This window comes from Heterodontus francisci, chromosome 5, assembly GCF_036365525.1.
Source record: "Heterodontus francisci isolate sHetFra1 chromosome 5, sHetFra1.hap1, whole genome shotgun sequence".
Lineage (NCBI taxonomy): Eukaryota > Metazoa > Chordata > Chondrichthyes > Heterodontiformes > Heterodontidae > Heterodontus > Heterodontus francisci.
Window position 1 is genome coordinate 174262173 of NC_090375.1, and position 23902 is coordinate 174286074.

At 42.3% G+C, this 23902-nt stretch overlaps 1 protein-coding gene and 1 long non-coding RNA gene across 9 annotated transcripts in view; one reads left to right on the forward strand and one right to left on the reverse strand.

Annotated features, from left to right (window-relative positions):
- The window catches only part of LOC137370142 (uncharacterized), a 26995-nt gene extending 23353 nt beyond the window's left edge, over positions 1-3642 (forward strand). The window contains exon 3 of the long non-coding RNA XR_010975091.1: positions 964-3642. This is a non-coding gene — a long non-coding RNA (uncharacterized lncRNA). The remainder of the gene's footprint in view (positions 1-963) is intronic.
- The window catches only part of LOC137370141 (F-box only protein 43-like), a 25277-nt gene extending 1458 nt beyond the window's left edge, over positions 1-23819 (reverse strand). For 3 of the 8 annotated variants that reach the window (XM_068032357.1, XM_068032356.1, XM_068032351.1), the window contains exons 1-4: positions 11703-11749; positions 5096-6610; positions 4492-4594; positions 938-1108 (exon numbers count right to left, since the gene is read on the reverse strand). In XM_068032357.1, the coding sequence (XP_067888458.1) occupies positions 938-1108; positions 4492-4594; positions 5096-6610; positions 11703-11728 (1815 nt within the window). In that variant the 5' untranslated portion in view covers positions 11729-11749. Of the gene's footprint in view, positions 1-937; positions 1109-4491; positions 4595-5095; positions 6611-8291; positions 8406-11702; positions 11844-23659 lie in introns of those variants that run through there. The other 5 variants (XM_068032352.1, XM_068032353.1, XM_068032354.1 and 2 more) reach the window with 5 other exon arrangements.
- Between the last annotated feature and the right edge of the window lie 83 nt (positions 23820-23902).

Sequence of the window (23902 nt, forward strand, 5' to 3'; positions counted from 1 at the left end):
CACCCTGGGAAAAAGTCTCTGGCTATCCACTCTATCTATGCCTCTCATCATCTTGTACCCCTCTATCAAGTCATCTCTCATCCTTCTTCGCTCCAATGAGAAAAGCCCGAGCTCCCTCAACCTTTCTTCATAAGACATGCCCTCCAGTCCAGACAGCATGATGGTAAATCTCCTCGGCACCCCTCTCTGAAGCTTCCACATCCTTCCTATAATGAGGCGACCAGAACTGAACACAATATTCCAAGTGTGGTCTAACCAGGGCTTTATAGAGCTGCAGCATAACCTTGTGGCTCTTAAACTCAATCCCCCTGTTTATGAAAGCCAACACCCCATACGCTTTCTTAACAACCCTATCAACTTGGGTGGCAACTTTGAGCGATCTATGGACATGGACCCCAAGATCCCCCTGTTCCTCCACACTACCAAGAATCCTGTCTTTAAGCCTGTATTCTGCATTCAAATTCGACCTTCCAAAATGAATCACTTCACACCTTTCCAGGTTGTGGCAATTAGGAACAGATGGGCTAGCGATTTTTCTCCAAAACCTCATGATACACAAAAACAGCAACTACAAATACAAATAAATGCCAAATACTAGGAATTAATCCTAAAAACCTCCTTTCTGTATTTGAAGAATTGCACTACATTATATATCTAACCAGGATTACAGAGATTAGTGGTTTACAAGAAATAAACTGCTTACATTACCAGCTATACAACAATTGGCACTCGAGTTTGTTTTCAACAAACTATTGGCTCCTGACATTACAGGTGCTCCAAAGCAGCTGCTCTACCAATGCTGTTAGTGAGTCTGACAGTATTCCAAGTGTAAACTGAAACACATATTACAGTTCTACTTGCTTGGCAATTGACTTTCTAGTGTGGTCTACAAATTGACAATTTACAGAATGCTCCCAAGAGATTTCCTCCAAATTACCTTTAAAAACTCTTCTCGTTTACTAGTTGACCGAGAAACATTGCTGCATCCACCAAGGGGGACTTCTCGCATAGAGGATAGAGTGGGGGTGAACGCAACTCTTGCTTGTGCCTGAACAGACTTCAAAGCAGAACGACTGGTTTCAGCACCTGCGGCCCAAGGAAGGCTATGCTGTCGAACAAAAATTCAGTTTTGCATCCCAGGTCAATGGTGATAAAAATGTCAATTTTGAAACATGCAGGTTTTCTATTAGTTAAGAGAAACACTTCAGGACATTTATAAATGTGATATTTTTATTTCAATATAGAAACTTCACAGGGGATAGACAGCTAAATTTGACAGCTGGTGTTGCAAGAGTGGGGAAATGTCAAGCCACAACTTCTTGCACATCAAATCTCTGATCCCAACTAGGTCATCTGGAGTGATGCCAAGGAGACACCAAGTGTTTCAACTTTAACACAGAAGCCTCAAAAAATTTCTACTATTCAACTCAGGAACTTGTCAAATACCTGTCCTTTCAGACAAAGAAAAATTTTGCACCCAGTAACAGGATGAGGAGAAGCGAGCGAAAGCATGTTACATTTTATAATAAAATCGGCCTGCATATATCAATAAAAGTCACCAATACAAATAATAACTAGGGATAGGTAGGGGAATGCTAAAACAAAGAATCCAATTTCTAACAAGTTCTAATAAATTATACAGTGTATTTTATGCACTAGGACAGACCAAGTCTTCAGAAAAGGATCAAAAGCTCAGTTGAGAGGGTACAAACATCATAGAACCATAGAAAAGTTACGGCACAGAAAGAGGCTATTCAGCCGATCGTGTCTGGGCCGGCTGAAAAAAAAAGCTAAACGCCCAATCTAATCCCATCTTCCAACATCTGGCCTGGCAGGTTACAGCACTTCAGGTGCATGTCCAGGTACCTTTAAATGAATTGATGGTTTCTGCCCAGATCGGTGGTGGCAGCAGTGAATTCCAGAAAACCAACATCCTCTAGGTGAAAAAGTTTTTCTTCACGTCCCCTCTAATCCTTCTACCAATCACCTTAAATCTATGCCCCCTGGTAATTGACCTCTCCGCTAGGGGAAGCAGGTCCTTCCTGTCTATCTAGGCCCCTCAATTTTGTACACCTCAATTTAAGTCACCCCTCAGCCTCCTTTATTCTAAAGAAAGCAACCCTAGCGATCCAGTCTATCATAGCTGCAACCTTCAAGCCGTGGTAACATTCTTGTAAGTCTCCTCTGTACTCTCTCCAGAGCAATTATGTCCTTCCTGTAATTTGGTGACCAAAACTGTATGCAATACTCCAGCTGTGGCCTAACCAGCATTTTATACAGTTCCAGCATTACATCCCTGCTTTTGTATGCTATATTTCGGCCAATAAAGGAAAGCATTCCATATGCCTTCTTTACCACTCCATCTACCTGTCCTACCACCTTCAGGTACCTGTGGACATGCACTACAAGGTGTCTCACTTCTTCTACCCCTCAATATCCTCCCGTATGTGTATTCCCTTGCTTTGTTTGCCCTCCCCAAATGCATGACTTCACTTCTCCAGATTGAATTCCATTTGCCACTTTTCCACCCACTCCACCAAACCATTGATATTATTCTGGAGTCTACAGATATCCTTTTCACTATCAACTACACGGCCAATTTTTGCGTCATCTGCAGTAAAAAAAAAAGTTAGACTAACTTTTTCATTCCAGATTTGTTAATTGAACTCAAAATTTCACCATTGGCTGTAGTGGGATTTAAACCCATGTCCCCAGAGCATTAGCATGGGCTCTGGATTACTAGTAGTGACATTACCACAACACCACTGCCTCCCCCATTAGAAAGATGCAGCACAGGAGGTGGCCATTTTGCCCATCGTGTCGGTGCCGGCTCTTTGGTACAGCTATCCAATTACTCCCACTCCATGACTCTTCCTCTTGATCCTTGTAAATTCCCCCACCTTGTATTTATTCAATTCTTTGAATGTTTCTATTGAAACTCCATTCTAGATCACAATTCACTGGTATTAAAAAAAAAAAGTTTGCTTGTGTTGTCTTTGCTTCTTTTGCCAGTCACCTTAAATCTGTCCTCTGGTTACAGACTCATCATTGTAAAGAGAGTAAGTAAGCAAAAACTATAAAAACCCTTCATAATTTTGAATACTTACCAAATCTCCTCTTATTCTTCTGTGCTCCAAGGAGAACAACCCCTTCTCCAAATAACTAAAGTCCCTCATCCCTGAAACCATTCTAGTAAATCTCTTCTGCACTCTCTCCAAAGGTTTCTACATCCTTCATGCAGTATGGTGCCCAGAATTGAATACGCCAGCTGAGATTTAAACCAGTATTTTAAATAAAGGTTTAGCAAATTCCTTTGCTTTTGTACTTTATGCCTCTATTAAAAGAGCCAAGGGTCCCATATGCACTTTTAAGCAGCCTTCTCAACTTTCCTGCCACCTTCAAAGATTCGTGCATGGACACCCAAAGTCTCTGCTTCTCCCATTAAAATTTTACCATTTAGTTTATATTGCCTCTATTCTTCCTACCAAAGTGCATCCCTCTGCCCTATCATACACCTTCCCTTTTGTTATTTTACCCACCAAATCCACCCCCCCACTTCACTTGCTTAAACCCCATTCTTTTCTAACCTTTGCCAGTTCCGATGAAAGGTCAGACCTGAAACATTAACTCTGCTTCGCCCTCCACAGATGCTGCCTGACTCAAGTATTTCTAGCACACTGTTTTTACTGCATCACTTCACACGTCTCTGCATTAAATTCCATCCGCCATGTCTGCCCATTTCACCAGTATCTATCCTCCTGAAGTCTGATACTGTCCTCCTTGTTGATACTATTTTCAAGTTTCCCATCATCTGCAGACTTTGAAACCATATCCTGTATCTATTTATTTATAAGAGCAGTGGTTCTAATACCGACCTCTATGAAAGCATCAAGGTATACTTCCCTCCAGTCTGTAAACAACTATTCATCACTACTCTCTGCTTTCTCTCCCGTAACCAATTTTATATCCATACTGCCACTGTCCCTTTAATTGCATGGTCTTTAATTTTGCTAACAAGCCAATTACATGGTACTTTGTCAAACATCTTTTGGAGTCAGATTTACTGTCAGCTTCCCCAATGTTGAAAAAAAAAGAGACAAGGCCAATTTTTTTTTTTGCAAAAAAAAAAAATTGAGGTGCAACATTTGCAATCCTCCAGTCTTCTGGCACCACCCCATATCTAAAAAGGGGAATTGGAAGATAATACACACACAGTCAACCTTAAGTGCCTCCTCTATTCTGAATCCTATCCGATAGGGCTACTGCCTCTTTTACTGAGGGCAGGCTGCTTTCAGTGAATTGATATATGCAAGTACCCTTGTCCTCCGGCTCCTTTCTTAGATTTACTGGACCCTCAATAAAAATTACCAAGGTTTCCAAAAAAAAAAAAGCCACATTTGCAGCATGTAGCTAGTCTGCTATTAAAACTGAAGGCCAAATAGATTACAAAAGGTAGCTTGCTGGAAAAATAAAGGGCCAAAAAACACATACCATTCTGCGGATTCGAATTTCATCCAGGTACTGCTTTCTCCGGAGATATGTTGCCTGATCTTGCTTGACAATTTTCTTCCAGGCTTTGCTCACCTTCCTTATTCTGGCAAAAATACAAGAAGCTAAATTCACATCAGGTTTAAGTTACACTGCACATCACATTTAAAGCCAGGAGCTAATGTTCAGTACTTACAGACGAGAGAAAGAGAGGGAGAGGGAGTCAAGATAGCAGTAATACTTTTCCATACAAATTATATCTGTCTGGATGCAATATAGACCGTCTGGTGCTTATGTATGCAAGAACCACACACATCTATTTGCTTTTAAGTATTGTAAAAGAGGTTTATTCGATTATTGTACTTTTACAACTTCTTCACTCATCAAGCATCACATCTTTTGGAAAAGCCTTTATTTACATAGTTAATTATGTTTAATTATATGCAGGTGGTGGGCCTTGATTGGAGCCTCCTTTCGAGACCGACAAGGAGGTGTATACTGGTTATGCATAACTCTAAATAAATATAGAAGTGTGTAAAAAGAGTGGCTCCAGTTCTATTCTTCACCAACCAGCTTTCTGGAATAGAACACAGATTACCAATCTTACCTGCAGAGGTCTTCTACAGTTAAGTGGCACAAAATTATAGTGAGAATGTGCTTTAGATTCCTGTTTAAAAGTTCTTTTAGAATATCCACTTTTTCTAAACCCATTTTTCTGCCAATGAGTCTAGATAGTGATGGCGTAGATTCACCCAATGTCTTTTCCTCTGCCTGACTGGGATCTTGCACAGTGGTATCCCCTGTCCTTTTTCTTTTTCTCATGCACATTTCCTGCACTAACTGTAAAGCAGGGGTGCGAGATAAATCCTTAAACTTTAGGAGAGATTTCTCATAGGTTTCTTCTTCAAACACCAACTCATTCCTTTTAGTGGGAGATTCCAGATTGTAATCAGATTTCAGTAGAAGAACTCCTCGGTTTTCATCTTCTGCCTCAGATTGGGAACCTCGCTCACTGAGAGTGGACAACCGCTTGGTTCTTTCCAAACTTCGAGACTTTTTACAATCTATAATCTTGGGAGTTCTCTTTTGGTTTTGCACCAACTCCTGGAAGGAACATTCATAGTTTGTAAAGGAATCAGATTTTTCCAAACCAACTGAATTATAGCCACTATCTTCAATTGTTGAAGCATCTAATCTTCCATGTGGAGGGGTCCTGGATAATGTCCTTTTAGATAGGTTTACACTGAAGTTCACTACAAAGTTGCTCACTGGAGTAAAAAACTGGTCACCTCCGCACATTTCAGATTTTCCCTGGTTAGACGGTGTTTCAAAGAGCTCAGCTGAAGTGTAATCATCATAGTCTTCAGAGAAAGATAAACTGCTCAAGTCAAGCGTACTGTATATAGTGGATTGATCAAGGGTTACACATTCAGCAGGTATTAGCTGATTTTTACCCTTTAAGTCATCTATTGTGGAAGTCCGCTGCTGTGCAAACAAATACCTTTTAGTTCTACATGAAGTGCCACCTTCCTCACGGTTTAAATTACTGGTGACCAAAGCTGCAGAGTTCAAGTCCTCAGGAGAGTCCAGCGAACTGTCTGAACAGAAAGAGTCTTTATAAACTATTCTGGTACAGGACCATTCTACCACATCAGCTTCATTAGATTGGCTAAGAGTTTTGCATAATTCCACACTTCCACTCGAGGCTAGGCGGGACTCAAGAAGTCGCCGCCGTAATGCAATTGTCTTGCCAGTTATCCTTGGTGTTTCAAACAGCATTGATGAAGTGGAGTTCACCCTTTTCCCATCAAGCCTTTTTCTTTCAACTGAACAGGATGATGGCCTACTAGTATACAGTTGTCTTTCTTTGCACACTACGGGAGACATATCGGCCGTAATTGATTCAAACTCCCCTACAGTTCCACTGGAATAATTAGCTGAGGGAGTTATGCTTTCTGCTTCATCATATCCACTGTCCTGTCCCAATGATCTACAGCCAAAGGATTTAAAACTTGCTTCAGGATCAGCCACTTGTTGCTCAAAGCCAGTTGTCAGATCACAAGAACGCCTCAGTAAATTCAACATCTTGGCACAAAAGACAACACAATTATGTCTTCCAGTCCTAAAAGCAGAAACACAAATGGCTGTTATATTTTTAAAAAAACAAAAATCATTTGAATTTCTTGATCAAGCCAAAAATTCAATTATAATTCTTCAATTTCCCCCCAAGTTTTAGAACAGCATTGATCTATAGTAAGTGTAGAAATTCAGATGGTCAGAAATATGGTTATCCTATTCCGCTTTGCGGAACATCTCTGCTCAGTCCGCAAGCAGGACCCTGAGCTTCCGGTTGCTTGCCATTTCAACACTCCCCCCTGCTCTCATGCTCACATCTCTGTCCTGGGATTGCTGCAGTGTTCCAGTGAACATCAACACAAGCTCGAGGAACAGCATCTCATCTACTGATTAGGCACACTATAGCCTGCCGGACTGAACATTGAGTTCAATAATTTCAGAGCATGACAGCCCCCCATTTTACTTTCATTTTTAGTTATTTTTTCTTCCTTTTTTTTTTAAAAAAAAGGATTCTTTACAATTTTTTTTTTGCATTTATTTCATTTCATCTTAGTTTGGTCAGTTTGCTTACCCACTGTTTTTTTTTCAGGTTTACACTTGCTGCTGTTCAATATTCAGTCCGTTAACACCTAATCTGTACTAATGCTTTGTCTTTCAACACACAATTAACATATTGTTTGCCTTTGCTCCATGACCTTTTGGTCAGCTATGTGGCCTTGTCCAATCTACACCTTCTCCTTTGTTATCTCTTGCCCCACCCCCACCTCACTTGCTTATAACCTGTGACTTTTCTATTATTTGTCAGTTCCGAAGAAGGGTCACTGACCCGAAACGTTAACTCTGCTTCTCTTTCCAGAGATGCTGCCAGACCTGCTGAGTGGTTCCAGCATTTCTTGTTTTTATTTCAGATTTCCAGCATCCGCAGTATTTTGCTTTTATTATGGTTATCCTATTCGTTGTGCTTGGCGATTGCATTTTTCTAAAAGTTTGATCTTGGCCTTTCCCTCATATCTGACCACATGGCTTGGAGTTACTCATTTAAATTGCATTATATTTTTGATCAGTAATTTGCATCTTTTATCAGTCTGGAATGGAACTTTCTACACTTCAAGAGTATCAGTCAAGCTACTCAATTACTAGAGGCAGTGAGCTCAGATGCTTCTTTCTATAGGAGAATATCTTGCTGGACTTAAATTTTTCCTTGTTTGTTCAATTGGAAAACACCAGATGCAGATGTGCATGTAGATAAAATTGAGAGCAAGGCCAAAGACCTACATTTTCAGGACATCTTGGAGTATAATCATGTTCAAACGCTCTAAACTGTCAAGGTAAGAATACTTTAACTATCTATAAGGATACTTGAGTTAATTGCAGGTGACTTAAGAACACACACACCTCCCCTTTACCTCCACCAGAAACTTAGCACCATTTTAGAAAATCTATTACTCAGAGTAAAGCACCTAAAATTAACAAACTTTCACTGATGTAAAAAAGGTGAAAGAAAAATCTGATACTGGTTTTCAAATCCCTATCTCTAACCTCCTCCAGCCCCACAACCCTCCAAAACATTTGCACTTTCCAATTCTGGCCTCATGAGCATCCCCGATTTTAAAATCACTCCACCATTGGTTGCTGCCTCTTCAGTTGCCCAAGATCCAAGCTCTGGAATACCCTCCCCACACCTCTCCACCTTACTTTCCTCCTTTAAGACACTCCTTAAAATTTACCTCTTTGATCAAGCATTTGGTCATCTGATCCAATATCTCCTTTTGTGGTTCAATGTCATACTTTATTTTAGAAATGCTCGTGAAGCACCATGGGATGTTTTATGTTCAAAGGCACTATACAAGTTGTTGGGAAAAAAAAAAATCAGAATATATGCCATCTTTCATTGAAGATTGTGCCCATGTAGCAATTGTGTTTTTTTTTAAAGCCAGAAATGTCATGCAAACTGTATGCTCAATAGCATAAAAGTGATACAAATGTGATTAAAAACTAACCAAGTAAATATTTTAATCAAATCAGGTCAACATGGATTTTCCAAATTTGATAAACTTTATTTTTGTATGAAACTATTTGCACAAGTTTTCATAAATACTGTAATAAATTTTCCCCTCCTCACTGCCCTCTGAACATTTGCTTACTATTGTACACTATGCACATCCATCCTCCCAAATAGGTTACTTACAGTGGGCTAAAAAAAAAAAAATCAGGAATTAAAAAGCTAAATATCATAATGCTGATCATCAAACTATCGGATTGTTGTAAAAACCCTTCTGGTTCACGAATATCCTTTAGGGAAGGAAGTCTGCTGTCCTTAAACGATCTGGTCCACATGCGACTCCTGTCCCACAGCAGCATGGTTGACTGTTAACTGTCCACTCAATTTTATCAAACCACGACAGAAATGTTGATTAAAACCGGATGGACCACCCAGCATCGACCGAGGCACCAGAAACAGTGGCATGCCCTCCCCAATGGGCACTGCAAATTCCTCTGGGAACTTGTGCCAAAATTGGGAGAGCTGTCCCACAAACTAATCAAGCAACAGCCATGACAACATTGGTAGGAGCAACGACTGCACAATCCTTATATAGGAGACGAAGTCCTGACATCACACTGAGGATACGGTTCATCTTGTGAGGTACTACCACCATGTTAAATGGAATAGATTCAGAACAGATCTAGCAGCTCAAAACTGGACATCCACGGAGGTGCTGTGGGCCATCAACAGCAGCAGAATTATATTCAACCACAATCTGTAACCTCATGGCTTGGCACATTCCTTACTCTACCGTTACCAAGCAAGCCAAGGGGATCAACCCTGGTTCAATAAAAGGAGTGCAGGACAGCATACCTAAAAATGAGGTGCCAACCTGGTGAAGCTACAACACAGAACTACATGCATGCTAAAAAGTGGAAGCAGCATGTGATAGAGCCAAGCGATCCCACAAGCAACGGATGAGATCAAAGCTCTGCAGTCCTGCCACAACGGTGGTGGACAATTAAACATCAAACTGGAGAAAGCGGCTCCACAAACATCCCTATCCTCAAATGATGGGATGAGCCCAGCATGTCAGTGCAAAATACAAGGCTGAAGCATTTGCAAGCATGTTCAGTCAAAAATGCCAAGTGGATGATCCATCTCAGCCTCCGAGGTCCACACTATTCTAGATGCCAGTCTTCCACCAATTCGATTCACTCCACATGACGACATCAAGAAACGACTGAAGACACTGGATGCAGCAAAGACTAAAGGGTCCTGACAACTTCCTGGCAGTAGTACTGAAGACTTCTGCTCCAGAACCAGGCTGTTCCAGTACACAGTGACAAAACTGGCATCGACCTGACAATGTGGAAAATTGTCCAGGTATGTCCAGTCCACAAAAAGTAGGACAAATCCAATCCCGCCAGTTACTGCCCCATCAGCCTACTCTCCATCTTGATCATGCTGTCAAGCAGCACTTACTCAGCAATAACCTGCTCACTGATGCTCAGTTTGGGTTCTGCCAGGACCATTCAGCTCCTAACCTCATTACAGCCTTGGTTCAAACGTGGACAAAAGAGCTGAATTGAAGAGGTGAGCTGACAGTGACTGCCCTTGACATCAAGACAGATTTGGCTGTGTGTGGCATCAAGGAGCCCTAGCAAAATTTAAGTCAATGGGAATCAGAGGGGAAAACTTCACTGGTTGGAGTCAGATTTAGCACAAAAGGAAGATGGTTGCAGTTATTGGAGGCCAAACATCTCAGCAGGAGTTCCTCAGGTAGTGTCCTAGTCCAACCATCTTCAGCTGCAATGACCTTCCCTCCATTATAAAGTAAGAAGTGGAGATATTCCCTGATTGCACAATGTTCAGTAGCATTCACAATTCCTCAACTACTGAAGCACTTCATATCCACATACAGCAAGACCTGGGCAACATCCAGGCTTGGGCTGACAAGTGGCAAATAATATTTATGCCACACAAATGACCACCTCCAACAAGAGAATCTAACCATCTGCCCTTGACATTCAACAGCATTACTGTTATTGATTCCCCCACCATCAACATCCTGCGAGGAGGGAGGGAGGGAGGGGGTGGGTGGGTTACCATGGATTAGAAACTTACAGGACCAGCCATAAAAAATACTGTGGCTACAAGAGCAGGTCAGAGGCTGGGAATTCTGCTGCAAGTAATTCTCCTGTTGACTCCCCAAAGTCTAAGGCACAAGTCAGGAGTGTGATGGAATACTAAAATAAAAGCAAAATACTGCGGATGCTGGAAATCTGAAACAAAAACAAGAAATGCTGGATTCACTCAGCAGGTCTGGCAGCATCTGTGGAAAGAGAAGCAGAGTTAACGTTTCGGGTCAGTGACCCTAAGTTCCGAAGAAGGGTCACTGACCCGAAACGTTAACTCTGCTTCTCTTTCCACAGATGCTGCCAGACCTGCTGAGTGAATCCAGCATTTCTTGTGTGTGATGGAATACTCTCCACTTGCCTGGATGAGTGCAGCTCACCACCACCTTCTCAAAAGGTAGTTAGGAATAGGGAACAAATGCTGGCTTTGCCAGAAACACTCATATCCCATGAAAAGAATAAAAAAAAGGAGAGAGAGAGAGAGAGATAGAGATATTAACAGTTCCACATTCAATTAAGGATTCTCACACAGGGCAAGAAGACATACTATAGTAATAGACAGTTAACAGCACAGATAGGATTGAAACTTTAGACTATCCTCGTCTGCAAGGACACTGGGTCGGCAGCAGTGCATTTACTCACTACTATTAAACAAACCCACTCAAAATTGTTCAGTGTGTAGTTGAGTTTTTGTATACCCTAAAACATCTGAAGAGGAAAAACAAAAGACACATGGTTTTTTTTTTAAAAACCGTTCCTTGAAAAAGGTTTAAGTGTGCCTTACAGATTTCTTGTGAAAGTGTAGCAAGCACAGAACGCTCCCCCATACCAACAGCAGTTCGTTCTCCCCGTTGGAGTTCAACCCCCCCCCCCCCCCCCCTTTACTTAGCATAGGACGGCAGCCAACCATCTCCGACAAAGACAAGCGCAAAAAGATGAAATACCATGACAAATTCAAAGATTCAAATGTAAATTGAATTTTGAAACTACTTTGATTCTATTTAAAACAGGGTCACCTTTCAGAATTATACAGTCGTTCCATGTATTCCCTTCCGTGGACATACAAACCAAACGCCGTGTGTATACCCACACACACACGATGGCGATGTGGCGATGTGGCGATGACGAACGCTGTGGATTAAATTGGTTACACTGGGGTTCCCGGGTGAGGAAGAGCTGCTGCTGCAAGAGATGCATTTGCTATAGCAACGTGCCCAGAGCGCGCTCAGCCCTCCAATCCCTGCCTCATCGTCTTGGGAACCAGATGCTGCCTCCACGCGAAGCTTTCTTTGCAGGTTCCCTCGTTTGGATTTGAATTTTGCGCCACTGCGATCCAATCCGGCCGTTTGCAGATGCCCGCTAAACCAGCTTTAAATGACCGCCAAAAAAAAGAGCGCACACACACACACAACCTGCCTTTTCCGGGACAGATACTAGTCAGCAGGGCGCTGAGAACCAGTTAGAATAAAAAAGGCACTGGTTGTGGCGGTCTACTCTGCACGCTTAGCAGCTTAGTCTCCATACTACACAGCTGCTTACGAGCGTTCACTGTGGTTGATGGCATTCTCTCGTTCAAACAAAAAGCCGAGCAACCATCTTCAAGTAGGCTACATACAAAGTGATTGAGGATGACATTGATCACCATTTTTGCTCTCACCCCTTCCCCTCCCAGAACAATGATAGGGTTCCCCTTATCTTCACCTTCCACCCCACTAGTCTCAATATTCAATGGATCATCCTTTGCCATTTCCACTATGAAACAATGACCAAACACATCTTTCCAAGTCCCTTTCAACATCCCAAAGGGACCATTCCCTCCACGACACCCTGGTCCACTCCTATATCACCACACTCTTACTGCACCTTTCCATGCAAACACAGATGAAACACCTGCCCTTTTACCCCCTCCCTTCCCACCACCCAGGGCCCTAAACAGTCCTTCCTAGTGAAACAGCAATTTACTTGTACTTTTATTTAGTATACTGAATTCACTGCTCACAATGTAGTCTCCTCTACATTGGAGAGAGGAAATGCAGACAGGGTGACCATTATGCAGAACACCTCCATTCGGTCCATAAGCAAAACCCTGAGCTTCCTGTCACTGGTCATTTCAATTTTGCACCTTGCTCCCACTGACCTTGGCCTGCTGCAGTGTTCCAATGAAGGTCAATGCAAGCTTGAGCAACAGCACCTCATCTTTTGACTGGGCAATTTACAGCCTTCCAGACTCAACATCAAGTTCAATGATTTTAGATCTTAACTTCTGCCCCCATTTTATTTCCCCTTTTCTTTGCTGATTTGTTTCCCCCTGCCCCCTACCACCTTATTTTTCTTAATCCCTTTACTTTGCATTCAGACAGCAGCTATACTGCCATCTGCACCTCACCAGGCACATCTTTTGTTTCTTTACTTGTTTTGTACCATTAAACCTTTTGCCATTTAATCTCTCCTGCTCTCCATCCTATCACAGACCTTCCCTTTTGTTTTTTCTCCCCACGCCCACCCACTCTTCACTTTCTTAGAACCCATCACATTTCTAACCTTTGCCAGTTCTCATGAAAGGTCAATCTGAAACAGCATCTCCATAGATGCTGCCAGACCTGCTGAGTATTTCAAGCATTTTCTGTTTTTGTTACATTTAAAAAGCCAAGTCTCTTTAAATCTTCAGAGGACATCCTGGGAATATTGATGCCAACATTTCATAAGAAATTTGTAAAATTTGCAAATCACATAGGATCCTCAATGTAATTTTGCTGTGCTACATGTATCAGATACATTTACTACAAAGAATTCAGTGCACCATTGCACTTTTGAAGACTACTTATATGAATGGGGTCAGATACGAAAGCTCTCCTGCATTACGTTGTCAACAAGAAGTCAAGTTGTTGTACATGTTTTGGTCTGGCTGAGTGTTGTTTTTTGCACATTTGGTATTAATCTGGTGTAAAGATTGCAGGAGCCAACAGTTTCATGGTGGTAGTCAGCACACCTGAAAACACTGGGGTTACAGCACTACTGCAATGCTTGGTGCTCCCAACTCAAAATTAAAATGCACAGGTGTCTAAAACTAGAAGGGCCGACAGGGATCAGGGTTTCGCAGAGCTCTATTTCCACCTTCCCACAATCCTCTTGAGTGATGTGAACTAGTGGCAACAGAGTACTAAAAGCAAGTTCCTCCCACAGGACAATGCAGTCTACAATATGTCCGTGGCACCATGGGTCAAATGACTGCATGGGGTGGGGTGGGGTGGCGTGCACAGCAAAGTGTTAAAATATAGTGGTCAGAGGGAGTAGAGAGTCAGGATAAACAAGCATTTCTGCAACTGCTGCAAGCCCTACATTGTGTTGCCTCTCTAGTACCAAGGTAGAGTTCAGGAGATCACTGAACAGGTGCAGAACATTCTGTGGGATAGGGGAAGCAGTCACATTGGTTCCAACATGAGGGTTTGGCAGGACAAATGCGGAGAGGCCGTTGTCCCTGGTTGGAGAGTTGAAAACGAGGGGGCATAGTCTCAGGATAAGAGGTCGACAATTTAGGACCGAGATAAGGAGAAATTTCTTTACACAGATTTGTGAATGTTTTTAAAATCATTCTTGGGTGTGAAACTCATTGGCAAGGTCAGCATTTATTGCCCATCCCCAATTGCCCTTGAGAAGGTGGTAGATAGCCACCTTCTTGAACAGCTGCAGTTCATGTGTGTAGATATGCCCAACAGCGCTGGAGGGAGTTCCAGGATTTTTGACCCAGCAACAGCGAGGGAATGGTGATATAGTTCCAAGTCAGGATGGTAAGTGACTTGGAGGGGGAACATGTAGACAGTGGTGTTTCCATGCGCCTGCTGCCCTTGTCCTTCTAGGTGGTAGAGTTTGCAGGTTTGGAAGGTGTTGTTGAAGGAGCCTTGGCAAGGTGCTGCAGTGCATTTTGTAGATGGTACACACTGCTGCTATGTGCACCAGTGATGGAGGGAGTAAATGTTAAAGGTGGTGGGTGGGGTGGCGATCAAGCAGGCTGCTTTGTTTTTGAATTCTCTACTCCAGCAGGCTGTGAATGCTCAGTCGTTGAGTACATTCAAGGCTGAGATCAATAGCGTTTTGGACTTGAGAATCAAGGGATTATGGGGGAAAAACTAAAAAAAAAGAGTCAGGAAAGTGGAGTTCAGGTGAAATAAAGCAGTGATCTTATTTAATGGCAGAGCAGGCTATTCCTGCTCCCATTTCTTTTGTTCTTGGATTAGCTCACATACCTAACTGCATCTGCCAGCTATTTGTCAACCCACGTCTTCCTGCAGACTTTCATAATCCTAGTCCCAAAATGAAATGTCCCCACATAGAAAGTGTAGCACACCAACATTGATTCATGTGAAACACCTCTCATGACATCTTTGCAATCTAAAAATAAAAACTTACTTTTACTTCGACCTATTGGTTTCTGCCATCTTTATAGTCTATCCTTCTGTTAATGAAGCAGAATATATTTTTTATGCAGCCGACAGATAGCAACTTTAATTCCTTTCCTATCAATGTTACACAGTTCTACTTAACATTTCCTAGTTTGGTTCCCTGGCTCCACACCAATTTGAACTGCATTTGCCATCTATTGACCCAATTTCCTAAAAGGATCAAAATCCTTTCGAATCTAATTACATTGCTGCTTCAATTTTAAAATCCACAGACCTTTCAATACCCTAATCTTTGGCAATTCCAAAATAAATTCTGGGCTCTTAGAATTTTATGCAAGGGTGGGTGGAAATCATGGCTACCCTTCAATTCCCTTTTCTGAGCAAATTCTCTTTGTATAATCATGGCTACATTTCTATTTAAAATACTGTTCTTTCTATGATATAAAACTTCTAGATTTAAATTTAAAAATGATCAGCATACAGTTCGCAAATCACTGGGGTCCCATGTAAGTGCACATTTATGAACATTAAAAACCCACAAGACCCAGGACTAATTTTTTAAAAAAGGAAGCACCTTTTGTTCAATGTATTTCCTGATTTTAAGAGTGAAGTTTTTAAACTGCCACCATGGAAATTTTGTAATAGTGTCTCCCTCAATGCTGTACTGCTCCAATGACAAGTTGTGGGGAAAATACCCACACGTCCCAGATAAGCTCCATTGCAGTAGAACAAGACTTCAGAGGAGTTAAAGCTATTGTAAATCTACCCAACCCTAGAAATCCATGCTGCAGAGCTTGCATTCCCAGCCTGTACCATGGCATCTTTGGAGCAAGCCTCAGGCTGGTTTGAGCAGACATCTTTGTCATCTACAATGGAGTTGCTTCAGGATGCTCCATATAAAGGTGACATCATGATCAGTTCAGCAGACAGCAAGACCCTACTTAAAAAGGTCTTCAAGACAAAAATATTGACGTAATAAAAAATACATTCTCGAGGTTGTCCTGAGCTCCAAGGGAATGTTATCAGCTAGTGAGATTTTATACTTGCAAGGTAAAATTCTTTTTCCTCCTAACTCTTTCTATAATGCAGTGACATGCTAGGGTACAGTTTACAGGCACCGGTACCCCTACAAATATTCCAATGTCACTCACCTTCCAAATACACATGCACAATAACTCACTGGACAAGATCATAACAACTGCCAGTGAAACATGTAACTCAGCATTTCCAATTGCAGACTTGATTAGCATCTAGTCAGATTTCACAGAATCTGAGTGCCATTTGTATTCTCCTGAAAGAATACAATACATACTTATAATCCAAAGGCATGATGGTTTCATGGGCATCATGCAAAAAGATACCTCCGAATACCAGCTCAAGAATCAATCATTCGGCCTGAATATATTACACATTAGGCAAAGGAACTCTACTTTTGAGATCCAAGGCTTGGAATGGAGATAGAGAAATTCTGGAAAATTGTCCAAATAAAGATTACAAAAGCAAAAATATTCACATGTTGGTGGTATGATCTAGGTAAAGCCAAGCACTCTGCAGTCTAAATGTTGATGTTAAAACAGACCTTGAAAAAGAGTCAAAGGAACTGAATCTTCCAAACATTTCAAAATAGGGACCTTGCTAACATATTTGGTTATAGGATATATATAGTCATGGAACCTTTTTTCTTCTCTGAAGAAAATAATGTGCCTTTAGAAACGAAGAGGCACAGCGTGCCAGCTGCACCTGTTTCCTAGGCTATAGCAGGAGAGAGGGGCCATATGGCGTACTGTAACTTTTAACAGTGTTTAAAACTGGGATACCAACGAAGTGTGCTTACTGGAGGAAGGAGCTGTCTATTTCTCTCAGCAGAAATTCTACAACGAACTACAGGCTGTGTTAATTGCCAGAGGGGAAAAAACCCTTTGAAGAGAACATATGTATTGCTGCAGGGTAGCAAAATTCCTTTTCTTTACTTCAGGATTGACTCTCTCGACTGATTGTGTTTTCTGGAATTCGCAGTAAAGTTTCAATTGAAAGACCAATTTTAAAATCCAAATATAGACCTATCGTTATACTTAGTGTTGAAAGAACTATGTGACGCCTGCTGTAGCCGAAGTGCTTTGAATGCCCATGTAAAGACTGTTCATCGAGTTCCTGTGGAGACTTCGAGTGGCATCCGATTGTTCTAATCTGGACATCTCATCCACCAGCACGTAACTCACAGATTTACAACTCCAGTTATTTATTTATTCTTTAAGCTTTTTTAAAACCGGTTAACTGTTAGGTTTTGAAAGAGAGAGACAGAGAATGGGGGAGTTAGAATAAATAAGTTGTAAGGTCTTCGGACAAGTTAATCTTGTGTTTAAGATTTAGTTCATTAATAAATGGTTAATTTGTTGTTGTTTAAAGATACCTGGTTTGGTCTGTTTTATTCTAGGTGTTACTAAAATGTTTAATTTGACTAATTTCCAGTAGGTGGAAAAACTTAAATATGCTGCAACCTGGGGAATATTGGGACTGAAGTGACAGTGCATTATTCCCACCTCGGTCATAACAATATGGTTATCCGATTATACTGCTAAGAAACTATTACAGGCTGCTTTTTATAATTGAACTAGTTTATTTTGGTATGGATAATGTTAAACAGCCACAAGTCATTAGTTGACAAAATTACACAGTCAGAAGTAAGTGTGGTGCTTGGGTCAGGATTCATATTGTTATGGAAGTGATTTTTTGTCAAAATATTTGAAGAATTCATAATCAAACCGAAATGTTGGGCCAGTTTTTTTTTTCTCAAGAGGGCACTGGAAGAACTAAAAACAAGAAACGCTGGAAATATTCAGCGGGTCTGGCAGCATCTGTGGAGAGAGAAGCAGAGTTAACGTTTCAGGTCAGTGACCCTTCTTCAGAACTGGCAGATAAGAAATGTAAAAGATTTTAAGCAAGTAAAGCGGGGGGTTGGGGCAAGAGATAACAAAAGAGAAAGTGTTGATAGGACAAGGTCAGAGAGAATAACTGACCAGAAGGTCATGGAGCAAAGGCAAACAATATGTTAATGGTGTGCTGAAAGACAAAGCATTAGTACAGATAGGATGTTAAGAGACTGAAAACTGAACAGCCACAAGCACAAACATATAAAAAAAAAGTGGGTAGGCACAGTAGAAACAAACTGAACTAAAATAAAAAATAACTAAAAAAAAAAGTAAAATGTGGGGGCCCCATCATGCTCTGAAATTATTGAACTCAATTTTCAGTCCAGCAGGCTGTAGTGTGCCTAATCGGTAAGTTCCTCTAGCTTGCATTGATGTTTGCTGGAACACTGCAGCAATACCAGGACAGAGATGGGAGCAGGAGAGCAGGGCGTGTGTTGAAATGACCAGCAACCAGAAGCTCGGGGTCATGCTTTCGGACTGAGCGGAGGTGTTCCGCAAAGCGGTCACCCAGTCTGCAAAATGGGCAGGTGTTACACTTCCTGCGATTGCAGGGGAAGGTGTCGTGGGAAGGGAATGAGGTGGTGGGGGTAATGGAGCAGTGGATCAGGGTGTTGTGGAGGGAACGATCCCTTCAGAACACTGACAGGGGAAGGGAGTGGAAGATGCCTTTGGTAGTGGCATCATGCTAGAGGTGGCGGAAATGGCGGAGGATGATCCTTTGGATATGGAGGGGCTGGTGGGGTGGAAAGTGAGGACAAGGGGAACCCTGTCGCAGTTCTGGGAGGGAGGGGAAGGGGTGAGGGTAGAGGTGCGGGAAATGGGCCAGACACAGTTGAGGGCCCTGTCAACCACAGTTGGGGGGAATTCCTCGGTTGAGGAAAAAGGAAGACATATCAGAAGCACTGTCATGGAAGGTAGCATCATCAGAGCAGATGTGCCAGAGACGGAGAAACTGGGAGAATGGAATGGAGTCCTTACAGGAGGCAGGTGTGAAGAAGTGTAGCCAAGGTAGCTGTGGGAGTCAGTGGACTTATAATGAATATTAGTAGACAGCCTAACCCCAGAGGAGGGGAGGGAAGGTATCGGAGATGGACCATATAAAAAGGAGAGAAGGGTGGAAATTAGAAGCAAAGTTGATAAAAGTTTTCCAGTTCAGAGCGGGAACAGGAAACAGCACCAATACAGTCATCAATGTACTGGGGGGGGGGAAAGAAAAAAAAAAAAGAGTTGGGGGAGGGGGCCTGAGTAGGACTGGAGCAAGGAACGTTCGACATATCCCACAAAAAGACAGGCACAACTAGGGCCCATGCGGGTACCCACAGCAACACCTTTTACTTGAAGGAAGTGAGCGGAGTTGAAGAAGTCATTCAACGTGAGAACAAGTTCAGTCAGGCGGAGGAGGGTGGCAGTGGATGGGGACTGGTTGGGCCTGTGCTTAAGGAAGAAGTGGAGAGCCCTCAAACCATCCTGGTGGGGGATGGAGGTGTAGAGAGATTGGACGTCCATAGTGAAGAGGCAGCGGTTGGGGCCAAGAAACTGGAAATTGTCAAAGTGACGTAGGGCATCAGAAGAGTCACGGATGTAGGTGGGAAGAGACTGGACCAGCAGAGAAAAGATAGGGTCAAGATAGGAAGAAATAAGTTCAGTGGGGCAGGAACAGGCTGAAACAATGGGTCTGCCGGGACAGTCCTGTTTGTGGATTTTGGGAAGGAGGTAGAAGCGAGCTGTCCGGGGTTGCGGGACTATGAGGTTGGAAGCTGTACAGGGAAAATCTCCAGAGGAGGTGAGATCAGTGACAGTCCTGTGGACAGTTGCTTGATGGTCGGTGGTGAGGTCATGGTCCAGGGGGAAGTAGGAAGAAGTGTCTGAGTTGGCACTGAGCCTCTACAAGGTAGAGGTCGGTATGCCATACAACAGCACCACCCTTGTCTGCAGGTTTGATGACAATGTCAGGGTTAGACTCGAGAGTACGGAGCGCGGCCAGTTCAGAGGGGGACAGATTAGAGTGAGTGGGGGGGGGGGGGGGCAGAGAAATTGAGATGACCAATGTTTCGCTGACATTTTTAGATTTTTTTTTTTAAGATTCGAGATACAGTACTGAAACAGGCCCTTCGGCCCACTGAGTCTGTGCCGAACATCAACCACCCATTTATACCAATCCTACACTAATCCCATATTCCTACCAAACATCCCCACCTGTCCCTATATTTCCCTACCACCTACCTATACTAGTGACAATTTATAATGGCCAAATTACCCATCAACCTGCAAGTCTTTTGGCTTGTGGGAGGAAACCGGAGCACCCGGAGAAAACCCACGCAGACACAGGGAGAACTTGCAAACTCCACACAGGCAGTACCCGGAATCGAACCCGGGTCCCTGGAGCTGTGAGGCTGCGGTGCTAACCACTGCGCCACTGTGCCGCCCTTTTCAATGAAAAGATCTAGAGCGGGTAAGAGGGGCCCAGGTAGAGCGAGATGCTGGAGGCAGGTGAATGGGTCTGCTGATCGGGGAAGGACTCCTGGTCAAAGAAGTGAGCCTGAAGGCAGAGGCAACGGAAGAAGAGCTCAACGCCATGCAGAGTGCGAAATGCATTGAGGTGGGGGCACAAGGGGATAAGATGGAGTCCTTTGCTGAGTACAGAACATTCAGCGTCCGGGGGGGGAAAGGAGGGGCTTTGCGGGGGAGGTCAGAGGAAAGCGTGAATACACGGTAAGGGGTCAGAGGATCTGGAGGGGCATTAATTCCATCAGCTGCTAGAGCTTGCGTTCCTTGACACCTGAAAGGAAGAACGAACTAATTTGGCAACCATTTTTACTGGTTGTCATATGACTTAAGTTAAAAAAAACAGAAACCCTGGTAACAAGGAAAAATGTGGGTCGAGAAGTCTGTCGCATCCCTTGATTGGACGAGCCTGGCAGCAGCAGCACACCTGAGAGGGCAGAAAACTCATGCCTTTGGTTGTAGAGTCTGTGTGTTATCTTCTGGAGTGAGTGGCTGATAAAGTTATCCTGAAGTAGTGAAGGAAGGAGAGAAGCATCTCGAAAAGACCCTGAAGTCCACTGTGTCAATTCATCTCATCGCCTGTCTTTGAAGAAAGCCAGCTAAAATAACTCAACCCCACCTGGAAAGAACTGTTCTAAAAGATCCTAGTGACCTGTCTGTAAACTCAATAGACACTGCCAGTTTATGAACATATTTCATCTACTGTTCTCTGCAAAAAAAAAAAAATGAGCAATCAGCCCAAGTGCTTTTTGTCTGTAACAGAGCTCTTAATAAAATCCCTTTTATTTTTCCAGTTAACTGGTGTATGTATGTGTGAGTAGTCAAGGTAAAAAGGAAACTTTAATATTTTAAATGTGTTTATGCTTTACTTCATTACTAGTTAAGACTTGTTCCAGAATAAACTGATAATTTTGTTTTTCATTAAAGAAACCTGGTTAGTGTTCTATTCTGGGAAAAATAGTTATATGATTGCCTAGATTACTAAGTGGGAAAATTTAAAATATACATTGTGACCTGTGAGAAAAGAGAGACTAGAAGAGAGACAGTGCACTCCTCCCGCCTCGGTCGTAACAATATGCAGTTCCTTTTGAATCTGGTCAGGTCAAATGCAGAAATCCCATCATCATATCGAAGTGCCACAAAAATCAAGAGGCAAAGAAATCTACACATGTAGAAGTTTTGCTCACCTGATACATGGCACAGTCTCTCTCTTTTTCTTTCTGTCTCCCCACCCAAATAGGGATGCACCTCACTTACCAAATCCAGAGAGCTTTGGTGCAGGTTAGCAGATCCAAGGTTTAAGCCATTTCCTCCTCTTCTGCTATCTAAATCAATCCTTAGGATTAAACTTGGTTGCATTTTTTTTTAAAAGTTTGGACAGCCAATCCTAAATTTAGATGTGCATGTAGAATATTCGGGTACACCTGATACTACCCATCAGCCTGGCAAACGGGACTTGCAGGGTTATGTGTAGCAATGGGGAAGAAAACAAAAAAAAAAAAAAATCACATTCCCCTAGTGACATGTCTCCCCTCTAGGCTTTATTAGAGAAATCCCAGATGAGCAGAAATTTCCTCCAATTAAATATTGGAAAGAGTGAAGCCATAGTGTTCAGTCCTTTTTCCAAACTCCATTTCCTAGCTACTGACTCCATTCTCGGCCCAAGCAACAGTCTGAGATTAAGCTAGTCTGTTCACAACCTTGGTGTTACATTTGACCCTGACAGGAGCTTCCAATCTCATATTTGACCCAGAGAAGAGCACAAACAGGAGGGCGGAAGCTATCGCTAAGACTACCTATTTCCACCTCCATAACATTGCCTGACCTCACCCTATGTCAGCTCATCTGCTGCTGAAACGCTCATTCATGCCTTTATTACCTCTAAACTTGATTATTCCAACACTCTCCCGGCTGTCTCCCACATTCTACACTCTCTCAGCTTGAGGCCATCCAAAACACTGTTTCCCAAATCTTAACTCTCATCAAGTCCCATCTCCCATGTTCACTAACCTACATTGAAGCATTACTAAGCTGAGGGTCAATGTTAAAATTCTCATATCCCTCCATCTCTAACCTTGGGGAGCTCAATAACCCTCAAAGAATCTCTGCACTCCTCCAATTCTGGTCTGTTGTGCATCTCCCATTATAGATTATTCCACCATTGGCAGCTATGCTGTCAGCCTTCTAGGCCCTAAACCTCCTCCTCTTAAAAGATGTTCCTTAAAACCTACTTCTTTGATCAAGCTTTATTCATCTGTACCAATAGGTATTTATGTGGCAGTCATGTTTGGTTTGATAAACATGTGAGGCACCTTGGGATGTTTTACTACATTAAAAAGGCACTATATGACTGCAAATTGTTATTGCCATGTGCCTTCATCCACCTATCCAATCTAATCTTGAACATTGACAATTCTGTCTCAACCACTAACTCTGGAAGTTAATTGCACAGCCTCTCAACTCAGTAGAAAATTCCAAAAGAAGCTCAATTAGTAAATGAAAATCCATTTAATTATGTTACTTCACACGATCATACTCAAACACTTACGTCTTACAATATTCAAAAAATAAAGAAATAATAGGTTTGTTTTAAATGGAATTAGAAGAGGCAATTCAGGGTCAAGATAAGTAACATAATCCATAAGTATTATTTCAGTCTATTAGAAATAATACTTGTTTTTATTCCCTTTTCAAAAGGACCAGACATGCTCAAACTACAGGACAGTTGGGTTTTCGCTAAGGTCATACAGTAATTTTTTTTTTACAACCAACCATGTTGTGCGCACACAGAAGTAAAAACCACTACACGGCTTCTCTTCCACTTACCAATAAAACAGGCACAGCTCAGTCCTGAAAAAGCAGTTCATTTTTTGGGGGGGGGGGAAAAAGGTGTTTCCGCTTTCCCGCTAATTACTCAAGTCCAACTTTTTTCACCACCCAGTAGGCTGAGGGAGGTATTAATCACTTTCCACTCAGTCTTCAAATTAATACATTTTTTTTAAAGAAACGTAGAAAAGCAAAAAGTACTCGAAGTAGTAGCTAAAGAGAGCCAGCAATGCACAACCCAATAGATCCCGCAGCTGACAGAAGAAGCGGATTAACTACCATTTAAACCATGATACTTAAACAGATACTTACGCAGCCCGTACAGGAGAAATGTGCAACAGATGCCCGCCTACACTCTAAATAAAAAAAAAACCGTCCCTACATTATTCTCAGACTGTCCATACGGTAGCTAATTTGTTTATTTATTTATTCCTCCTTCCCCCATTACCACCCAGCTGACTGGAAGCAGTCTCCTCTTCCTCACCGCCACTGACAACACACTCCGCATTCAAATTTCGTATCCAAAACCCTTATTTGTCAGACAGAGCCGCCAAT